Here is a 24,301-nt window from a genome sequence, read left to right as displayed (position 1 = left end):
CCCCCTGCCCACTACCAACACGCCAAGGGGATGCTTAGAGACATGAAGGAGGCTGGGGTGATCAGGGATAGCTGTAGCCCCTGGGCAGCTCCACTAGTCTTAGTCCGAAAGAAAGACAACACCATGAGGATGTGTGTAGATTACCGGAAAATCAATCGTATCACACACAAGGATGCGTACCCCTTACCAAGGATAGAGGAGTCATTGGCTGCTTTAAGATCTGCTAACTTCTTCTCTACCTTGGATCTCACTAGCGGGTACTGGCAGGTTCCTGTAGCAGAGGCGGACCGGGAGAAGACCGCATTCACCACCCCGATGGGACTTAGCGAGTTCACCTGCATGCCGTTCGGACTCTGCAACGCACCGGGAACCTTCCAACGACTAATGGAGTGTTGTCTGGGCCACAGAAACTTCGAGACGGTCCTGTTGTACCTGGACGATGTCATCGTATATTCCAAGACGTATGAGGACCACCTGAAACACCTGGCGGAAGTGTTCGAAGCTCTGGCAAGTTACGGCCTAAAGGTGAAACCCTCCAAGTGTCACCTCCTGAAGCCAAAGGTGCAGTACCTGGGACACGTGGTGAGCGCTGACGGAGTGGCTCCCGACCCTGATAAGATCACCGCAATTAAGGAATGGCCAAACCCCTCCAGCGTAAAAGAAGTGCGGCAGTTCCTCGGGTTGGTAGGCTACTACCGAAGGTTTATTCCCGGTTTCACCAAAAAGGCAGCACCTATGCAAGACCTCCTGATAGGCCAGTCCCGGAAGGCCAAGAACCAGAAGCCGCCCTTCAAATGGGAGGAGCTGGAAGAAGAGTCCTTCCGCCAGCTGAAGATGGCCCTCACGGGGGACGAAATCCTGGCGTACCCGGATTATAGCCAGCCCTTTATCCTCTACACCGACGCCAGTAACATCGGGCTAGGAGCCGTACTGTCCCAGATCCAGCAGGGGAAGGAACGAGTAATCGCCTACGCCAGCCGAAAACTGCGACCCACCGAAAGGAACCCCGAGAATTACAGCTCATTTAAGCTAGAGTTCCTGGCCGTAGTATGGGCAGTCACCGAGCGCTTTAAGCATTACCTCGCTTCTTCCCGGTTCACCGTGTACACGGATAACAACCCGTTGACACACCTGGACACGGCAAGACTCGGTGCCCTGGAGCAGAGGTGGATGGCCCATCTGTCCAACTACGAGTTCACAATCAAATACCGGGCAGGACGCTCCAATACCAACGCGGACGCCCTGTCCAGGATGCCCAACCTGCCGGACGGAGGAGAAGATCCGGAGGGACTGGAAGAAGTTGAACTCCCTGCGTTCCACCGTCATGGGACTATCCAGTATTCCCACCGGGTAAGGAGTAAGCAGGCTGCTACGTTGAACCCCTTACCCCACTACAACTGGGCGGAAACGCAAGACAGCGACCCTACCGTCCGACTGGTGAAGGAGATGCTGACTCGGCCGGAGGCTCGCCTTGAACTAGACGCTCCGGAGGAAGCCAAACAACTATGGGCAGAGAAGAGTCGACTGTTCCTTTACAAAGGGAAGTTGTGCCGCAGAATGGTTAACTCCCGGACGCATGAATTACTCTGGCAAGTAGTGGTGCCACGAAGAGACGCAGCCATGGTGATGGAGGCATACCACGACGGAGCTGGACACTTCGGGTGGAAGAAGCTGGAGTTCCTGCTGCGCGAGCGGTTCCACTGGGTAGGCATGAGGGGAACCATCGAGAAGTGGTGCAGAGACTGTGGCCCGTGCAACCTGAGAAGGAAGGACCGTGCCAGCCAGAAGACTCCCCTGCAGTCCATCGTCACCCGGCAACCGTTGGAACTGGTAGCCTTGGATCATGTAAAACTGACCCCAAGCAGAAGTGGCTACGTCTACGCGTTAACCATCGTGGATCATTACTCCCGGTTTCTGGTTGTCGTCCCCGTCAAGGACTTAACGGCTCAAACAGCAGCTAGAGCCTTCCAGCAGCACTTTTGCCGTCCACACGGGTACCCGGACCAAGTGCTGACGGACCAGGGACCTGCCTTTGAAGCGGAGGTCTTCCAGGAATTCTGCAATCTGTATGGCTGCCGGAAGATAAGGACGACACCCTACCATCCGCAAACTAATGGACTTTGTGAGAAAATGAACCAGGTGGTAATGGATCTTCTAAAAACGTTGCCCCTGGAAGAACGCAGTCTGTGGCCTGAGAAGTTGCCCGATCTGGTGGACCTATACAACCACATCCCGGTAGGTTCCACCAACTGTACCCCGGCTTACCTAATGAGGGCAAGACCTGGTAAGTTACCTGTTGACCTGGAAATGGGAGTCCTGACACCCGAGGACACTTCACCAGAAACAGACTGGGACACAGAGAGGCAGCAGCAGTACCGGAGAGTACAGGAGAGCGTGGAGCGAAGTCTCTGTCAGGCTAGGGAAAGACAAGAGAAAACTTACAACCAGTATGCTCCCGCTGTTCCCCTGGTACCCGGAGAGCAGGTCTTGAAGAGGAAGAGACGGCTCCACAAGTTGGACGACCAGTGGGAGAAGGACCCGTACACCGTACTGCCCTCAAGCCACGAGAACCCGAAGGTTTGTACCATCAGTAAAGACAGAGGGGAAACCACAGCCATTGTATCCCGGGACCACCTGAAGAAGTGTCCCGAACAACTGAGGAACCCTGAAGAGGAACAAGAAGACCATCGACCCGTAGAGGAAAGGGAAGATATGGTTAGTACTGTGCTCGGGGACTTCCCTCGGTCTTGGACTCAAGTCAATGGTGCAGTTGTGGTACCCGTACTCACCTTCCTCCAACCAGCATCCCAAGCACCTACGGAGCAACAGGTAGAGCTGGAAGAACAGCCGGTCCAGGAGGCAGAAGACTCCACACAAGCAGAACAGGAGGATCAACCCTCTGCTTATAGTGAGCCTGCCGTACCCCTAGTGAGACAAAGAGCCGGTAGAAAGCTGCCCAGTTTACCCTTGACAGCTCCTACACCCTGTAGTTCAGGGCCAGACAGTCAGCTCCGTAGGTCCACTAGGGCCACTAGAGGCCAGTTACCCGCACGCTGGAGGATTTGAAGTGTATAAATTGTTTTATTTATGTTTATCTGTGTATTGTTGCTTGTGTATAATTTTGTGTTTCCAGTTATTTTTAGGAATCCTTGGTGGATCTACCGGGAATCCTTGTACAATTAGTTGGAGCGTAACCCAGGATGGACTAGAGACTGTTAAGGACTCGGGGTAGGACAGACCCCTACCTGGTTACGTCTCCCTGTTTTGGTGAAATGGACACCTTGCTTTCTTCAAAGACTGCACCCGGTTACGGACATGCCGTGACCACCTTTATGTGTTTCTTATTGTATTGTTATTGTTATATCTTGTTATGTTTTTCTAAAATGTGTTTAGTCCCGGAGTACTAAATTTTACTAGGGGGGAATGTGGCACCCCAGGGGTCTGGTTTCCACAGTAATGTAATGTTATGTCTGAGAGCAGGTGGGAGGTCCTTTGGTCAGGGATCCTGTGCATGCCACACCTCCTGCCCAGTCTTGGGAGGGGAAGAACTTCCCCTATATAAACCCGGGGCTGAAGCAGGGTAAGGAGTCAAGGAGAGTAGAGACAAGAAACAGCAGAAGCAATACTACTACGAGTCAGGGGCTGGCAGCTGCAGAGCTCGCCCTGCCTGAGAAGCTTTCTTACCGGACCCGGCGTCCGAGGCTGTGGGGACTAACTCTTACCCAGCAGCAGAAGCCGACCGGCAGGGGATTTCAGGTCCTCAGGCCCAGAAACCCGAAGGCACGGTCACACGCGTGGGACCAGCACCGCCATCGAGGAGCGGAAGCCATTAGAAGGCCCCCGAGTCACCGGCCATACGGGTGAGCACCACACGGTACACTCAGGGACGTGGGCTACTTATATCCGCTTCTAGCAAGGTAGCCAGAAGAGTACAGTCAGTTTGGGAGGCCTACAACTCCGCCTGGCCAGGGGAGATCCCATCTGCTCAAGGACTGACCAGGCCCCGTTCACTAGCAAGTACTTCGGGAGGGTCTATCGTTGTTACCAGTAAAGACCCTGAATTACACCGCACCGTCTCTGAGTGGTTCCTGCTACCCCCATCATCCACATCTGCTGCCCTGAGGCCATACCCCTCCCGTTGGGGGTTATACCATCTACGCTGCACCATCCATCCACCGGCCTCAGCGGACTGTCCTGCAGCGGCAGCTCCATAGCTGCATTCAACGGGTGGCGTAGTCGTCCTGCATCTACCGCTGTTACATCGCCGCTCAGTTTGACTCCCTGGGCACGGACCGGGTCACCGCCACGAGACTACAACCCTCAAGAGATCCGGCTCCGGGTAAGCTCCCGCGTGCGCAACGCAGCGCGACACAGGCCCAGGGGCGCGTCAACCGCAGCATATAGCACTATATGTGCACTAAAACTTCTCCTCTTAGCCTGGACCTTGGCATCCACAGCACCTCAGGCTTACAGGAAAGTACCTCAGCTCTCTTCCCACCGCTGACAGCTAAGGATCCTCCATAGACATCCCACGTCTGGTCCCTAACTGACATCGTCTGGCAGTTGGGCCCTTCTTGAACAGCGCAGGACACTATGTCCCATGCGACTGCACAGGTTTCTCTGGAGTCCCGACTGCGACCACAGCGAAGGCACTGGCTGGTCTCCTTGATCTCCAGCACCACTCAATCCCAGGGGAGCAGGGTTGCTTCTCCTGGGCTCAGTAGTTCTCCTGCGGGGGGCTGCTACTTACCAGACTTCACAATAGCCCTTACACTAATTAAGGGTGGAAAAATGGCTGAAGAGCTGGCTTCTCACACCATCAGAGTTCACAGACATTTGGTGCCACAAATGTACACTGCGGGTGGGGATATACACAGCTCAACAACTGAGCTCTGCTAGATCTGCAGCAGAGAAAACTGTGACTATCACAACTGCTGAACCCAGTACACTAAGTGATATATCGCTGGAATCGGGGTCTCTGTCCTTTCTAGTGATGAGCGAGCATGTTCTGTTAACCCTTTCGGCGAGCATGCTCAGGTGTTATGTTTGAGTCACTCTGCGCGCATGATTTGCGACTGACCGCTTTAATACATGTGAGGAATGCCTAGGAAACAGGCATTCCTCACATGTATTAAAGCTGTCAGTCGCAAATCATGCGCGCAGAGTGACTCAAACATAACACCCGAGCACGCTGAAGATGCTCGGAAAACACCAGAGCAAGCTCGTAAATTTCAAGTAATGAGCATGCTCGCTCAGCACTCGTCCTTACCTTTTACTGCTGTAGGATTACATAGCAAAACCTGCTGACATATTCCCTTTAATATACCTGGTATAGGACTTGAAGGGATGGTACATGATTCAACTGTTAGTCAAGCTTCACGCCTTAAAGCTTTGCCATAGCGCTGGGGTGTCCCTGAAAACAGGTTCTGCACTTTGGTTACAACTGTCCTGGTGTTTGCAGGGAAAAATCTATGTGTCCCTTACAAATATATGTAGAAAGCAAAATTGGTTTGGTTCTCTGAGGGTGTAATCAAATCTATTAATTAAAAAGAAAACGAATGGTGCATAAAACTCCACATCAACAAATTCCGAGTGCAATCAAGTGCTCTTAGTCATGATCATGTTCAAGAGCACTTGAGTGTGTGTAAAACGCGTTCATCTTGTCTAAAAGCGCTTGAGTGTGCACGAAACGCATTGATCAAGATTAAGAACCCTCCCTTGAAACACGTTGTGGATATTTATCCAGCACTTGTTTGCTGATCTTTCCCAACTCCCCGATAAACATGGCTGTTCGGCTAAGTGTTCATGGGTTTTCAATGGAGATAGGGAAGAAAGCCACTGTCAAAAATTCCGGCTGTAGCCTAGGTCCTGGGAGGACTTAGGGATTGGGCATTTAAATTTAGTTGGGTGGCCCAAATATATATCAGATGGTTAGCGGGTACATGAGGGCCTTAAAAGCACAGTCATGATATCCTCTTATAGGAAATGTATTATCAGAAAATGATTGATGAAATCAGGTTTTGTTAGATGTATTTGTCAGGTATTCCCAGCGATGACACTGGGGAGATCACGCAGTATCTCACCGTGCCGTCATTAGGTCAGTGATTTCGTCAGGGATCCACGAGCACACGGTCCCCACTACTCTCTAAGAAGTAATCGGCAAGCGACCAGTGAGCATATGGCGTCACACCTCTGGATTCCAATGTATGGAATACGTGTTTACACCCTCCGTACTGTCACTCTCAGCTTCACGATAGCCCGATTATTAATATTATTCACTGCCACCACCATCAAGCTTTGAAATATAATATAGGCCTGGGCGGATGCCTGAGTTTTGGTAGCGTATATGGCTTCAGGGGAGGGAACAATTGCAGGAAAAAAGAAACAGAACTATTAAATTTTATATTTAATCCAAAAGGGAGGCAGTGTTTAAGAAAAATATATAAGATGTTACAAAGGAGACATATAAAGATTAAAGAACAAACTTACGCTATACAGTTCGCAGGGACGAATCAGCATAGGTGGAGGAGGGGTTTCCCGATTTGATATGAACATTATCGAACGTGACTCGTTGCTTATAGTATCTATACCCCCTGGCAATGAGTATGGATCAATCTTCCCTTGTCTCTTTTATGCCAAAGGGGAAGATCTGCCCACACGCTCTGTGCTGATATCACAGTGGCTGGACTCCATCCTTCAGGTTTGTATTAAAAACTTGGTTTTTGGGATAACTTATTGCTCGTTGATCCCAGGTGCCCAAAAGTGATATCATATTTTCTATTATGATTTTACCTTCATTTAGAGACCACACCGCATAGTTGCAGTCTACTATTCTGGTGTTTTTACGCCACAGCTCCACGGAGGGTTTTTCAGTGACAGAAAAATATCCCTATCGTTTCCTAGCTGACACTGCCCCTAAAAATATGGGTCCCACCATTACCGGATGTATGGAACTTTAGTTATTCCACATTTCGTATCGGAGTTGAAAATTCTGTAGTCTTTGTTTAAACCCCCTTTGAAGTTCTGGGAATGAGATTTCAACAGTTATCTGTAGATTGTCCCATGCCTTCGCCAGGGGAAAAATACTCGTATTTTAAGTAGGTTTTAGTTTTACCAGTCACTTCTCAGCCATGTGTTAATTGGGTCTTTGTGCTGAGATTTACATGGAGACAGCTCTCGTCTTGGGGCAAATGGTTGATTGCTTACAGACAGCTGCGTGAAGTTTCAGCTCTTGTCTGGTGACAAAGGTGGATAAGGGAGGGTTGAGATAGAAGAGGGGTTTGGGACATTAATGTCTCCCTGACTTGACAGTATTCTTTAAAAAATTTTACATATTTCACTATGATGTAAAAAATTGTTTGAAGTGTGAAAGCGGTCTAAAGATAGGTGCATACAACGTCTTTTTTAGGTGCATGCCGCTCCGGAAAGAGCCTAAAAAAGTCCTCAGATAACGCTCAAAAGAATGAACACATGCATTTCTATGCAAATACGACTCGCTTTTCACATGTTTAGACTTTTGAACATCTTTTAGCTGCTTCAGGTTTCCAAAGATACCAAGTGGTTAAAATAAGTGACCTGATCATTCTTCAGGCATTTTCCGCTCTGAACATGCTCTGTACTTCCCAATAGAAGTCAATAGGATGGCTCGGAAGACGCCCGAGCATCTGTTTTTTGAGTGTTTTGGCGCTAGCAGTGTCATCATCGTTGAATAGAGTAAAAAAAAATTACCGGAAAATGTAAGTAAAAAAGATGCCACAGAAATACCGGAATAATGCTAAAAAAATAAACGTGAGGGGTCAAAAACGCGGTCAGGAAACTAATCCATCTTCTGAAATAAACTACTAAACAAAACAAAATCAAGTAAAAGAAAAGCAGGCACTCTGTCCTTCTTGAGAAAACTATGTGTTTATTGTAACTTTATTCCATACATGTCAAACTCTGGACCATGGGCCAAATCTGGCCCACAGGGTGATTCTATTTGGTCCGTGACACCAGAACCACCACCCACATGTGGTGCCATTATTCTGTATTGAGGACTATGTGGGGCCATTATTCTGTATGGAGGTCCATGTGGGGCCCATTATTTTGTATGGAGGACCATGTGGGGCCCATTATTCTGTATGGAGGACCATGTGGGGCCCATTATTCTGTATGGAGGACTATGTAGAGCCCATTATTCTGTATGGAGGTCTATGTGGGGCCCATTATTCTGTATGGAGGACTGTGTGGGGCCATTATACTGTATGGAGGACTGTGTAGTGTCCATTATTCTGTATGGAGGACTGTGTAGTGTCCATTATTCAGTATGGAGGACTGTGTAGTGTCCATTATTCAGTATGGAGGACTGTGTAGTGTCCATTATTCTGTATGGAGGACTGTGTAGTGTCCATTATTCTGTATGGAGGACTGTGTAGTGTCCATTATTCTGTATGGAGGACTGTGTAGTGTCCATTATTCTGTATGGAGGACTGTGTAGTGTCCATTATTCTGTATGGAGGACTGTGTAGTGTCCATTATTCTGTATGGAGGACTGTGTAGTGTCCATTATTCTGTATGGAGGACTGTGTAGTGTCCATTATTCTGTATGGAGGACTGTGTAGTGTCCATTATTCTGTATGGAGGACTGTGTAGTGTCCATTATTCTGTATGGAGGACTGTGTAGTGTCCATTATTCTGTATGGAGGACTGTGTAGTGTCCATTATTCTGTATGGAGGACTGTGTAGTGTCCATTATTCTGTATGGAGGACTGTGTAGTGTCCATTATTCTGTATGGAGGACTATGTGGGGCCATTATTCTGTATGGAGGACTATGTGGGGCCATTATTCTGTATGGAGGACTATGTGGGGCCCATTATTCTGTATGGAGGACTATGTGGGGCCCATTATTCTGTATGGAGGACTATGTGGGGTCCATTATTCTGTATGGAGGACTATGTGGGGCCCATTATTCTGTATGGAGGACTATGTGGGGCCCATTATTCTGTATGGAGGACTATGTGGGGCCCATTATTCTGTATGGAGGACTATGTGGGGCCCATTATTCTGTATGGAGGACTATGTGGGGCCCATTATTCTGTATGGAGGACTATGTGGGGCCCATTATTCTGTATGGAGGACTATGTGGGGCCCATTATTCTGTATGGAGGACTATGTGGGGCCCATTATTCTGTATGGAGGACTATGTGGGGCCCATTATTCTGTATGGAGGACTATGTGGGGCCCATTATTCTGTATGGAGGACTATGTGGGGCTCATTATTCTGTATGGAGGACTAGGTGGGGCCAATTATTCTGTATGGAGGACTATGTGGGGCCATTATTCTGTATGCAGGACTATGTGGTGCCATTATTCTCTATGGAGGACTATGTGGGGCCATTATTCTCTATGGAGGACTATGTGGGGCCCATTATTCTGTGTGGAGGACTATGTGGGGCCCATTATTCTGTGTGGAGGATTATGTTGGGCCCATTATTCTGTGTGGAGGATTATGTTGGGCCCATTATTCTCTATGGAGGACTATGTGGGCCCATTATTCTCTATGGAGGACTATGTGGGGCCATTATTCTCTATGGAGGACTATGTGGGGCCCATTATTCTGTGTGGAGGACTATGTGGGGCCCATTATACTGTATACTGGTTGGCCCACAACTTTGTCTAAAACCAATGAACACAGATCCTCAAGCATCTGACGCGTTTCAGAAATAACCTTCCATGTTATGAATAAGAAAGGTTAATTCCAAAACGCGTCAGATGTTTGAGCCTCTCCCTCTCAAAAAATTTAGTAGGCTTGACTGACTAGACGAGACATCGTGTGAACATGCTCTAAGTGGACAAATGATGTAGATGATACAAATATCTGCAACTCAAAGAACGATAATTTAGATTAAAACAATACATGGTAGTAAAATGATTTCTTAGCTCTATTACATTTTATCAAGGAGATAAGGGTACGTACCGACACATGAACTGCCCCAGTATCCTTTGCAGCATTGAGGTTGAATAATAACGGTCTGACACGTGTGGCTACAACCCTGCATTGATAGGACCACTCCGCCCATATTCACAGAATATCTATGACCCAAGCAGAGATACTTTATGTGACATAACTAGTCTAGATACCTGCATCGAATAAACAATTTTCAGCTGAAAAATGCAGTAAAAGGTCTCGGAATTGTCTTGTTTTGAAATTTAAAGGGTTAATCCGGCTTTGTTCATTTCTGTACTAGGAGGTGAGTAAGGTTGGGGACGTCACATCTGCAGATATCCAACGAGCAGAACGTATCGTGCACTTGTCCTATTCTAATGGAGGTAGGATGGGGGGCGCAAAATCTGTGGCTTGCACATACAAACAGGCAGAAATCTGTAGACGTGATGTCACCGGCCCCAATGTGGAAGTAAGCAGAGCCAGATTACTCCGGTGAGGCATCCATACACATTTAAGTCATCTGAATTACAGCGGAACCGACCAACCAACCAACCATTTTCTGACTCTCCGCCAAGAGAGATCAGGGATTTTATAGTACTGCTCTCCCTATTGAAAACCTATGCATTCTTGGCTGACGATGCAAACGGATTGGAAAGATGGGAGAGATGCCAGATGGGTTGACCACTATCTACAGTTTATAGACCCCTTTAGTTTAATAGATGTTGGTTTACCAAAGATTATTCCTTCTAATGGAAGTTATAGTTGGTTAAAGTGGTTTACCTACCATTGGGAGAGATTGCAAAATATAGCAAACAAAACAAACCAAAGATACACCATCACATTCATGACCCGCTAGTTGAGCAGTGCAGTGTGGAGCGGTGTTCCTCTATAGGGGCAGGCTAAAAAGACAATGGGGGTCTTTGTTCTTAATAATGTACATCTTAGAGATATGCCAACAGAATATATATACTTCTTTAATTCCATATAAATCGGCTTCATCTCTCTTTCTCTCTCCTTTGAATCTGCCTGGTGTCATATAGCAGTTATAAAATTCTAGCATCTGGTTCATAAACTGGGATCAGTATGAACAGTGGCCAGAAAGAGGGTGATTGCTGCAGGTTAGAGGGAACCTGTCATTACATTCATACTGCTCAAACCATGGGCAACATGAATCAAAGTCTGGCTGTACGATTGCAGCCAGATAGGTTTTCCTGTGAAACGCTGTGGTATTTCAGAAAAGATAATTTGAAGACCTGGATAGGGGGATAGATTTTCAACACACTGCTCCAGTTGATTGACAGGTCCCTCCATTGTGTTGACACAGCCAGAGACCTGGCAATCAACTTGGTGTGGAGTATGGTGGCTCTTCAAACTAGTTTTATTCCGAGCAAAACATACCAAATCATGGACAGTAAGAATCAGAACCTGGCTGCAATCGTGCAGTCGGGTTCTGATTCTTGCTGTCCTTGCTGTAGGAAGCATGAATGAATTAACACGTTCCCTTTTAGACTGTGCAGAGGACAGGAATGTCACCTGATGGGCCTATGTTCTTACACAATATCAAGGTTAGAGTAGTGCAACCAAGGGGGTACATTTCATGTCTCTAGGGGGTACTTGCACTTTCCATAAACCAGTTTAATATACACTGCTCAAAAAAATAAAGGGAACACTCAAATAACACATCCTAGATCTGAATGAATGAAATATTCTCATTGAATACTTTATTCTGTACAAAGTTGAATGTGCTGACAACAAAATCACACAAAATCATCAATGGAAATCAAAGTTATTAACCAATGGAGGCCTGGATTTGGAGTCACCCCCAAAATTAAAGTGGAAAAACACACTACAGGCTGATCCAACTTTGATGTAATGTCCTTAAAACAAGTCAAAATGCGGCTCAGTATTGTGTGTGGCCTCCACGTGCCTGTATGACCTCCCTACAATGCCTGGGCATGCTCCTGATGAGGTTGCGGATGGTCTTCTGTGGGATCTCCTCCCAGACCTGGACTAAAGCATCCGCCAACTCCTAGACAGTCTGTGGTGCAACGTTGGTGGATGGAGCGAGACATGATGTCCCAGATGTGCTCAATCGGATTCAGGTCTGGGGAACGGGCGGGCCAGTCCATAGCTTCAATGCCTTCATCATGCAGGAACTGCTGACACACTCCAGCCACATGAGGTCTGGCATTGTCCTGCATTAGGAGGAACCCAGGGCCAACCGCACCATCATATGGTCTCACAAGGGGTCTGAGGCTCTCATCTCGGTACCTAATGGCAGTCAGGCTACCTCTGGCGAGCACATGAAGGGCTGTGCGGCCCTCCAAATAAATGCCACCCCACACCATTGCTGACCCACTGCCAAACCGGTCATGCTGAAGGATGTTGCAGGCAGCAGATCGCTCTCCACGGCGTCTCCAGACTCTGTCACATGTGCTCAGTGTGAACCTGCTTTCATCTGTGAAGAGTACAGGGCGCCAGAGGCGACTTTGCCAATCCTGGTGTTCTGTGGCAAATGCCAAGCATCCTCCACGGTGTTGGGCTGTGAGCAAAACCCCCATCTGTGGACGTCGGGCCCTCATATCAACCTCATGGAGTCGGTTTCTAACTGTTTGTGCAGACACATGCACATTTGTGGCCTGCTGGAGGTCATTTTGCAGGGCTCTGGCAGTGCTCCTCCTGTTCCTTCTTGCACAAAGGCGGAGGTAGCGGTTCTGCTGCTGGGTTGTTGCCCTCCTACGGCCCCTCCACATCTCCTGGTGTACCGGCCTGTCTACTGGTAGCGCCTCCAGCCTCTGGACACTACGCTGACAGACACAGCAAACCTTCTTGCCCCAGCTCGCATTGATGTGCCATGCTGGATGAGCTGCACTACCTGAGCAACGTCTGTGGGTTGTAGAGTCCGTGTCATGCTACCACGAGTGTGAAAGCATAACCCACATTCAAAAGTGACCAAAACATCAGCCAGAAAACATTGGTACTGAGATGTGGTCTGTGGTCCCCACCTGCAGAACCACTCCTTTATTGAGGGTGTCTTGATAATTGCCAATAATTTCCATCTATTGTCTATTCCATTTGCACAACAGCATGTGAAATTGATTGTCAATCAGTGTTGCTTCCTAAGTGGACAGTTTGATTTCACAGAAATTTGATTTATTTGGAGTTATATTCTGTTGTTTAAGTGTTCCCTTTATTTTGTTGAGCAGTGTATATGGAAGCCCAGAACAATTGATTGTCGGAGGAGTTCTGGATTCAGCATGTCCGATTTAGGACCACCGATCCTTTTATTCTATTGGAGATAAGCTACCAACAGACATTACTGGCACAGGCTCTCAGAGAAGACAGGAGCCGAGCGAATGCTCCTGTGTATGGAAGAGCTGGCCGTGATGGATTGCAGCTGAACAATCGTTTGGCAAAGAGCAGGGCCACCATCAGGGCATTACTGCAGCTGACGTTAGCGTGCGCATCATTGGCGTATGACGTCACTGTCGTGCGCCAACTATCGTGCTTCCATTGATGGGACAGCTCGGCGCCGCTGGAGGGCCGCAAGGTAAGAAGAAACGTTTTTTTTTTTTAAAGCCGCACTATGATGGCAGAATGGGAGACATTGGGGGCAGGATGGGGGCAGAATGGAGACGTTGGGGGCAGAATGGAGACGTTGGGGGCAGAATGGAGACGTTGGGGGCAGAATGGAGACATTGGGGGCAGAATGGGGGCAGAATGGAGACGTTGGGGCAGGATGTGGGACATTTTTACTGTTCTGAGGATACTGTTTTCAGTGAGGGGGGGGGTCCTGTTACTGTGCAAGGCGACATTGATGCTTTTTCTACTTCATTTGGTGTAGTGTAGAAGTTGGGGAAAAATTGGGGAATGTGCACTGGAAGCTGCGCTAGATAACTGTGTTATTTTATGCAGAGACGAGTCCTGGCTAGAAGAAGTGATGGCGGTCTGTGCTGGATGAACTTGAAAAGCGAGGATGAAGGACTTAAACTAGTGACGTCACCGGTGAGTCAGTGTGTTACCTGTACACTGACACTATACACTGTATACTATGTACAGAGATCCTGTATATAATGGCACTTATGGTAATATTAGTATTTTTTTTTTATTAATGATCAGTATTGTAGTATTTGGTCACTATGTGGTGGTAATATGTGATCTGGTGATCTGGTCACAGTGTGACGGTATTTGTTCCCTGTATGTGGTATTATTCGTCATTTTAAAAAAATGCATGTGACTCATTCACATAAATCAAAACTATACCTATAAAGAATATTGGGTATTATAAAAAATGTGTAATAGGTTACAGTAGAGCAGGGCCCGGCCAAAAGAGTCTACCTTGTTGTGGTGACGGCTTAAAAAAATCTTTTGGCCAAAACAAAAACTGCTGCTGGCTATGTGATATGGTGTTCGATAGTAGAATTTTTTCAAGAGTGGGCAGTGGGACTGTGGAAGGTTCAAGAGGTGGAGGCAGAGCTGGGGTGAAGGCGGACTGGAGTGGGGCCTGGGTGGAATCTGAAGGGAGCCCGAAAATGTTGCCAGTATGGGTCCCCGAAATTCCTGGTGGCAGCCCTGGCTAAGAGCCTTTTAATGTACAGTTTATTTACAGGACTTTACAATACTTCATACATCATTACATGGAGGTTGTTCCATCAGATTTTATATCATTGAGCTATTCTCCTCCATTAACAATGCTTATAGTAAAGAATACCTCCAAAATAAGGAGCCACTGACTTGTGTGCCTCCATATCATGTTAGTTTATATAGCACTACTGTATGAATGAGGAAAAAAATGTTGTATTGTCTGAGACATGAATTGTGGACACAAGGTTGGTCCAGAGACCAATACTTCATTTTATTTTTTTTCCGTCATACTTTGTAAACAGAGAATATAAGACGTCTACAGTCATGGCCAAAAGTATTGAGAATGAGACAAATAGTAATTTTTCCAAAGTTTACTGCTTCATTTTTTGTAATGCCAATTTGCATATACTCCTGAATGTCAAAGAGTAATCAGCTTAACAGCAATTACTGTACTTGCAAAGTCAATATTTGCCCAGAAAATGAACTTTAACCCCCAAAACACATTTCAACATCATTGCAGTCCTGCCTTAAAAGGAGCAGCTAACATCGTTTTATTGATTGATCCATTAACACAGGTGTGGGTGTTGATGAGGACAGGGCTGGCGATCAATCAGTCATGATTAAGTAAGAATGACATCACTGGACACTTTAAAAGGAGGCTGGTTCTTGGTATCATTGTTTCTCTTCAGTTAACCATGGTTATCTCTAAAGAAACACTTGCAGCCATCATTGCACTGCACAAAAATGGCCTAACAGGGAAGAGTATCGCAGCTACAAAGATTGCACCTCAGTCAACAATCTATCGCATCATCAAGAACTTCAAGGAGAGAGCTTCCATTGTTGTCAAAAAGGCTCCAGGGCGCCCAAGAAAGACCAGCAAGCGCCAGGACCGTATCTTAAAACTGTTTCAGCTGCGGGATCGGACTACCAGCAGTGCCGAGCTTGCTCAGGAATGGCAGCAGGCTGGTGTGAGTGCTTCTGCACGCACTGTGAGGCGGAGACTCTTTGAGCAAGGGCTGGTTTCAAGGAGGGCAGCAAAGAAGCCACTTCTCTCCAGAAAAAACATCAGGGACCGACTGATATTCTGCAAAAGGTACAGGGAGTGGACTGCTGAGGACTGGGGCAAAGTCATTTTCTCTGATGAATCCCCTTTTCGATTGTTTGGGACATCTGGAAAACAGCTTATTCGGAGAAGAAGAGGTGAGCGCTACCACCAGTCTTGTCTCATGCCAACTGTAAAGCATCCTGAAACCATTCATGTGTGGGGTTTCTTCTCAGCCAAGGGAATCGGCTCACTCACAGTCTTGCTTAAAAACACAGCCATGAATAAAGAATGGTACCAGAATGTCCTCCAAGAGCAACTTCTCCCAACCGTCCAAGAGCAGTTTGGCGCCCAACAATGCCTTTTCCAGCATGATGGAGGACCTTGCCATAAAGCAAAGGTGATAACTAAATGGCTCATGGAACAAAACATAGAGATTTTGGGTCCATGGCCTGGAAACTCCCCAGATCTTAATCCCATTGAGAACTTGTGGTCAATCATCAAGAGACGGGTGGACAAACAAAAACCAACAAATTCTGGTAAAATGCAAGCATTGATTATGCAAGAATGGACTGCTATCAGTCAGGATTTGGTCCAAAAGTTGATTGAGAGCATGCCAGGGAGAATTACAGAGGTCTTGAAGAAGAAGGGGCAACACTGCAAATATTGACTTGCTGCATTAACTAATTCTAACTGTCAATATAACCTATTGGTACTCATAATATGATTGCAATTATATTTCTGTATGTGATATAAACATCAGACAAACACTAATAAAAACCAGAGGCCAGCAGATCATGTGAAAATATAATTTTGGTGTCATTCTCAAAACTTTTGGCCATGACTGTACACATCCATGTTAAAATGCCATTTTTTTGTCATGTAAAAGAAAAAAAAATCATACCAAGACGAATCATTTCAGAACTTTTTCCACCTTTAGTGTCACCCATAAATTAGTACAAATCCATTGAGAAACAAACAAATAATTTTCAGGGGGAATAAAAATAACACAACTAAAATAATGTGGTTGTATGAATGCGAAAACCTTCTTATAATTGGGGATGTGGTCGTGTTCAGAATCAGCCAATCTCATTTGCACTCATGTTACATAGTAGTCAGTATACAGCTGCCATCGTTTACAATGATCTCTGGTTAACCCTATATAAAGTTCAAGTGTTCTAGTAGGATTTTCCTGACATTTTTTTAGCTTCATTTTAAGTAAAAGCCATGGTTCATAATCAGCTTACAACACAGCAAAGGATTTCATTGTTGAACGGTATCTATCAGAAGGGTACAAGAAAAATTCCAAGGCATGAGATATACAAGGGAAAATTATGAAGACTGACATCAAGAAGTGGCCTAAATTTGGCACAAAAGCAACATTACCTGGGACTGGACGTCCCTCAAAAATTAATGAAAACCAAGAAGAAAATTGGTCTGGGAGTCAATCAAGAGGCCTAAAGCAACCTTACAAGAATTGCAGGTACTTCTGGCAAGTACTGGTTGTGTACCGCTTGTGACAACAATCTCCCATATTTTTCATGTCTGGCATGGGGGCCTTTTCTCACAAAGAAAAACACCCTAGCCTGGCTATGTTTTGACAAAATCTTCAAGGCTGCAAAAAGCATGTGGGAAAAAGTGTTATGGTCTGATGAGACCAAGGTTGAACTTTTTGGCCAGGATTCCAAAAGGTATGTTTGGCAGAAAGCCAACACTGTGCATTACCAAAATAACACTATACCCAAAGTGTAGCATGATGGAGGCAGCATTATCCTTTAATGCTGTTTTTCAGCAGCTGGACCTGGGGCTTTAGTCAAGGTGGAGAGAATTATAAAACAGTAACAATTATGTACATTTTGCAACAAAACATTTAGGCATCTGCTAAAAAGCAGAAGTTGAATTTCACCTTTCAGCACGCAAATTGCCTCTTCAGAGACAAAGAGGACTTGATCCCTATAGTGTCACCTATTGGAAGCAGCCATCCTACAAGCCACAATCGACCTTTAATTAGTCTTGCAATATGACTTAGGATAATAGCCAAGTCAGAATCTCAATTTGCAGACACGGTGTTCCGGGCTATTGGCCCTCGTCAGTGTAAAGTAAGAGAAATTACTTGGCTAGGTGAGAGGCTCCTTTCAGCACGACATTGACCCTAAGCATACCTCCAAAATCAACAAAAGAATGGCTTCAACAAAAGAAGATCAAAGTTTTTGGAATGATCCAGCCAGAGAGCAGACCCAAATCCCATTTTAAATCTGTAGGAGACCTGAAGAGGGTGCTGACAGATTTGGATTGCTACTGCAAGGAAGAGTGGGCATAGGTTGTCATTTCTAGATGTGCCATGCTTATAGCATTTAGTTGTTTCGGGTAGGAGTTTATCATAACTTCAAAGGGTACTTCAATAAAGTATTAGTTTAAGGGTGTGTATACTTATGCAACAACATTATTTTAGTTTTTAATTTTTATTTTTCAATTGAATTGTACATATTATAGGTGACATTAGTGGTGGAATAAATTCTGAAATGATTTTTCTCCTGGTATGATTTTTTTTTTACGTTAAACAAACCTGGCATTTTAGTAGAGGTGTGTAAACTTTTAATATCCACTGTCTGTAATACTAGGCATTCTTACCTGCATCCAGGATTTCCTATGCCAGTTGTTTTCTTTGTAGCACCTTTAGGACAGGAGTATCTGTCAGCCACAGCACAGGGCAGGCATTCTGATTCACTCAATAGTAATTTTCTCTCATCACAACGTTTAGTTTTTAGCTGTAAAAGAATATGTGAACATACAATAAAAATCAGCTTGATGGAAGGAACTCAGAGCATAGCAATGCGGAAATGATGTACAATTTGCACCAATCTATAAGTATTTCCAGCAATAGCAGACACACTGATGATCTCAATAAAAAAAAGACAACATTGAAAGCCCAAGTATATATCATAAATATGTGAATAGTAAGTTGCCGCCTCTGGAATTATTAACATTTTTATTTCTCAGAATACAACCTGTGCATGAATGGGAAAAATTGGATGGAATGCGAATGTAAGCAGGTTAAAGCCACACACAGAACGGCATAAAAAAAAAGAACTCCTTAATTGCTGGTTTTTGTTCATTCTGCCTCCCAAAAATTGTAATAGAAAGCGATCAAAAACGTTATGTGACCGAAAATGGTACCAATAAAAACGTCAACTCGTCCCTCAAAAACCAAGCCCTCACATGACTCTTTAGACAGAAATGTGGCAAAATTATAGCTCTCAAAATATGGTGATGCAAAAACTAGTTTTTGCAAAAAAAAAAAAAAAAAAAGCGTCTTTTAATGTGTGACAGCTGCCAATCATTAAAAAATATATAAATATGGTATCTCTGTAAACGTGTAAAGAGCTATCGGGGATAACCACTAAATAGTCAAACTTAGATAAGCAAAGTAGTTAAAATATAACATTTATTGGATATATATTAAATTCTATTCTCAAAAATCAACAAGACCCAAAAGCCGAAAATAAACTCTGGGTCTTCTGAATTACCATCACCAGCTAAATAGCCGTGCATGCATGCATACCACATATACTGAAATGCCAAATCCCAAATATATAGGGTTCAAATAATCAGCCTCAGTTCGTATAAAACACAGAGGAGTATATTATTAGATATTAACCCTTATTGACCCTAATTGACATTTATAGTAACAATTCTTGAAGGGATAACGTGAATACGCTCAAAGGGATATATAATATGTAGTGATTACACTCCACATCCGAGCACAGGAAATTCCTGTAGCTAATCTCACAAAAGTGTATACAATGTATTCGCTTCACCTATAGGTATGTATAGAGATCCCACATGCCCTTTATAAAGAAAGGTACTAGTGACTACGTAAGGGAAAATTAACAAAGCCTCACTGCGACATTCTTAGGGTTATTGCTGTAAAAAACATAATGAAACAGTCCCACCCAGTCCTATCGTGTACCATGGCTTGATTCGTCCTGGTGTAATGTCATCCTTCTATATTTCAACACCAGGGATAAAGTGGAGGTATCATGCTCCCAACGCGTTTCCTCCCAAATAGATTCAGACTTAAGAGGGGCTGAGGGACTACACCATAATTATCAGCCCTTATCCTCCTCTCTCCGGTTACATTCAGGAGACCCAGAGTTCCACATTATCTCCCTATACGGAGTCTCCTTTAAAATCAGCCACGCTAACACGACGCCGCTACGTCACATGCGATCACGTGGGCTGGTATATCCGGTATTTGGAACGCATCCACCCTCAGGTGGAACGCATACAGCATCTCCCAGACGTCACATCCGGTGACCTCATCCCCATATCCGGTTACTGGAACGCATGTATGCATTAATGGAGCGCATATTGAGCACATCACTGGCGCTTCACGGGTACAAAACCGCCCATTCAAATCTGGAGTTTACAATACGGTGGTAGCGGACGGAGGACAGATCTGGGCAATCTACTTTAAACGTTTAAACCACAAGACAATCGATCACTGTACAATACTGCAATGATCGTAGGTAAACTAAATTCTGCAGTCTCTAAGGTGCCGCACACATATGACTGCGTTCAGAATGCTAACCACGCTAAGACCACAGAGCACCTGATCTTTGCACATGTGCTATATGGATCACAGGTTAGCCAGAGGACCTTAAATCAAAGTTGCTCAGAATGTTACACTGTTATTCATTGGTATAATCAATTTCCCTATCCACCTATACTATCAGAACACGGGACTCAGTCCCTGACGCGCGTTTTGCCGGTATACCGGCTTTTTAAAATTAAGGGAAGTATTGTACAGTGATCGATTGTCTTGTGGTCCTGGCATAATACAGCACACTGACCCCGCTATCTCATGTGTGAGCCACTCCGGAGATTTATGAGCAAGCACGTGCAGCTATCAGCCCAGCTATTCACGTGCGGTCGGACCGACCGATCGCAAACTCAGGAGAGGGACTGGAGATGAATAGTGTGGCTAGGGAATACCATCCCGATACCACTCTTTACACTACTAATGTGTCTCTTTAATCTGTGCTAACATAAATCTTTGGCTTGAAGGTGTAACCGCTCAAAGCATTTACCGGCATTTACAGAGCTCACCACCTGAGATAGGATCATGAGCACATTTATACATATAATAAAGCATGATCCATAATTATCGCAACAGGCAGTGTCAGACTATATAAATTGGACATTAGGTGCAGAATATAGCTCACATTTATATGAGCAATCTATGTCAATTGTTCAATAGATAACTGGTAATCAATTTTCATTGGGCTAATTTAGGTGTATAATATACAGCCATGACCCAATAAATAAGGGACTGGGTTAGGCATTTCTAATACTATTTTTTCCACCTAACTACGGACCGGGATTTGTGGGTCACCATTTGATAGATGGTGACCCTGTATGCATTTATTAATGCACGTTTTACACAAATGTATCTATTTTAATAGTAATTTTCAATAAACGTTATATTTTATTTTCCATTCACATCTTTTCCCTTCCCAATCGATATAATTATGGTGGTGTACACCAGTGAATGGCAGTCTAATGAGATATGATCTTCTTTTCTTTACAAAATATTGAGGGACCCTGGCGAAGAGGAAGGCACTGTTTCTGTGAGGCCTTAAGTAGAGGATAGAAAGGGTGCACGCTGCATCTCAACTCCACTGAACCTAAACCTCTCTCCCTACCTATCAGTGGAGGTTGGCACCCTAAAACCTGCACAGTGGCACCCCCACTCGACGGCGGCTGTCCCTACATTCCTTTTCCTACAAAGTCCCTCATTCTATAGAAAAAATTTATATGAGATTTGTTCATTAAGTCCACTAGGAGCCAGCGTACGTAGATAATGTATATCTATAATGTATCCATTTGGCCTCTCTTTGAAGTATAGCTTTATCCCAGTCCCCACCTCTCTGTGGAATCTTGATCTTATCAATACCTACGAACCTAACACAATCAACTTTTCCCTCATGCATGATGCTGACATGTTTTGCTAGGGGTGTATCCTCTTTGTTGATAATATCATTTAAATGTTCTCCTATGCGCTTCCTAAGTTCTCTTTTCGTTTTACCCACATACTCGATGTTGCACTGGCATGTGGCCTTGTAGATAATCTCTTTTGATCTACAGTCAATGAAGGAGTTTATGTAATACATTTTACCAGTCACCTTGCTTTCAAATGTTTTACTTTGTGTGATCACCTTACATACCACGCAACCGCTACATCTAAAGCAACCCTTGACAGTGGATTTAAGCCAGTCGGTACCTGCTTTAGAAACGTAGTGGCTATGTACAAGCCTATCACGAAGGGATCTACCCCTTCGGTATGTAATCTGTGGGGTGGACTTGACGTAGCTCCCTACGTCTTCGTCCATCTGAAGGATTTTCCAATGTTTCTGGAGAATTTTTCTGACTTCATGTGCCTTGAAGTGGTAATCAATCTGCATGTGTCATTCTCCTCCTGATCCTGTGGAGATGGGTAAAGAAGAGCAGTGCGATCCTTCGCCAGGGTTACCTCATAGGCCTTAGACAAAACTTTTTTTGGGGTATCCTCTTTCAATAAATCTATCTCGTAATTCAGAAGCCTGCTGATCAAAAACCGCATTATCTGAACAGTTTCTACGAACTCTCAAAAACTGGCCCTTTGGAATGCCTTTCTTCAAGGGCCAGAAATATTTATAACGCTCTGGTTTAAGGGCATAATGATTAAAGGTTTGAAAATTGCGAAATTTTCACCAAATTTCCAATATTTTCACAAATAAATGCAAGCCATATCAAAATATTTTACCACTATCATGAAGTACAATATGTCATGAGAAAACAGTCTCAGAATCACTGGGGTCCATTGAAGTATTCCAGAGTTATTACCTCATAAAGTGACAGTGGCAGATTTGTAAAATTTAGCCCGGTTATGAAGGTGAAAACTGGCCCTGGGGTGAAGAGGCTAAAGAGGTTGTCTGACCCCGAAATCCATTTTTTTTTAGCTAATTTGTGCTGTATTGTAATATACAACAGCCCTATACATCTTGTTTTCTGTTTCTGCTTTTCATTTTTTTCTGAATTTCCATGCACTCCCTGCATGCGGTTTGTTTTCATACTACTCTTCCAGATCAAGCAGTTTCCTAGGCTTTTTTTTTTCTTCCAAAACTCAGCACCAGAATAGCTCAGCCCCCTGCCCCAGTGTCCAGCCCACCCTATGTACACTCATTGGCTGTTAGTAGCTGCCACAGCCCCGTCCTCTGTCATTCATCCCAGCATTGTTTTTGTTTTCCTGTTAGACCAGGAAGGACGTGTTTATGTTTCTAACAATGCTGTGGTTTATGCAGTGCTTTTAATAAACCACAGAGTATTTAAAGACACAGCGTTAATGTGTACTTCTGTGTGCAACCAAGTGAGTCGATCTACTACAGTGTAAACAATTTGATGCCGTTGCACATGCATGAGCAACAGCATGACATTGGACAGCAGGTGACCTATTCGATTACGTAATATAGTAGTGTGGATTGTCGGCGTCTGACGCTGGTGGAAACTATCGGTTATCGGGATAAGTTAAAGGAGAGGTTTGTATAATCGATCTGACTGGACAGTAGAGGACCACAGCATGTGTATGGTCCATGTGAGTACTAGGTCTGAATGGTTTCTTGATATTGGACATTTTATAGGGCCTCATTGGACCTATGATGTATAAGCAAAGGCTTTAAAAGGTCAGTACCACGTTTTTTAGTATTCCTTATAGCCCCAACCCCCTGAGGAAGCCCTTCTGGTGAAACTTGTTGGGGTGGCTATGTGATAGATTGTTCTTATTAGCACTAGTGTTATCAGTGTATGTGTTAGCAACAGTTATTCAGCCGAATCAATTTATAATTCATGAACTGCAGCCATGATGAATATATGAATATATAGAGCCTGAATCAGTATGCTTAATAAATAATATAGATCAAACTGATCTTAAGTAAGATAGAGGTAACACTGGCACACTAATGTGTTTTTTTAATCCTTTTACCACATTTTTTACAAAAAGTATAAAATAAAAGTCATGTTTTAATGCATCCCTAAATTAGGGTTTATTTACCCTCCGGGTAACAGGGAAGAGCAAGACACAAACTATGGAGAGGACTGGTCCACCTGGATGGGACAATGGGTTAAAAATCGGGGAACAAGCAAGCAGGTACAATCATATTGTGGGGGTCGTGATGACATTCCACTCGTCCTCCAGTCACTCCAAATTAAGGCTATGAGCATGGGTCAACCATTCAAAGAATGAGTCAGACAACAAGCTGGTTCAAACTCAGAGCACGCTCAAAAGACTACTACAGACAACGTTCTCAGCAATGTTCTGTGTTTATTCCTACATACACAAACCTAAATACACTACATAATGGGGAGGGGAAAGGGGTTGTCCGGGGCGGGGTAAGCCATGAAAGTCCAGTGTCTGGCCACTCCTGATTGGTCCACATCTCCTTATCTCAGTCTCTGGGCAGATATTGCAGCCGTCAGCTTATAATCTTGTTTCGTTTCTCTGAAATAAGTCTTGGCAACACTGGAACTGTCTTAGTTTAAGTTTCGATTTAAGTAATATATAGCAAGGAAAGCTTATTGTTATAAGACACAAAATGGTGGTTAGTACATTAGCAAAAAAGCGTATAAAAGTATAAAAGTAGAGAAATATATATATTCTTTTTTACCCTGACATTCCCCCCTAAACACTAAGCTTTCCCTTGCTTCGGGGCCT

General features: G+C 44.7%; 1 protein-coding gene across 1 annotated transcript in view; it reads right to left on the bottom strand.

The window, feature by feature from the left end:
* STAB1 (stabilin 1) overlaps positions 1-24,301 on the bottom strand; it is a 220,560-nt gene that overhangs the window by 174,490 nt on the left and 21,769 nt on the right. Inside the window, exons 2-3 of the mRNA XM_073644427.1 lie at positions 18,184-18,320; positions 9,957-10,072 (exon numbers count right to left, since the gene is read on the bottom strand). Of these exons, the coding sequence (XP_073500528.1) occupies positions 9,957-10,072; positions 18,184-18,320 (253 nt within the window). The remainder of the gene's footprint in view (positions 1-9,956; positions 10,073-18,183; positions 18,321-24,301) is intronic.

Source organism: Phyllobates terribilis, unplaced genomic scaffold (genome assembly GCF_046119375.1).
Source record: "Phyllobates terribilis strain yellow unplaced genomic scaffold, ASM4611937v1 Scaffold_8__6_contigs__length_399053987, whole genome shotgun sequence".
In the NCBI taxonomy this organism is placed as follows: Eukaryota; Metazoa; Chordata; class Amphibia; order Anura; family Dendrobatidae; genus Phyllobates; species Phyllobates terribilis.
This window is presented reverse-complemented; position numbering and strand designations above follow the sequence as displayed.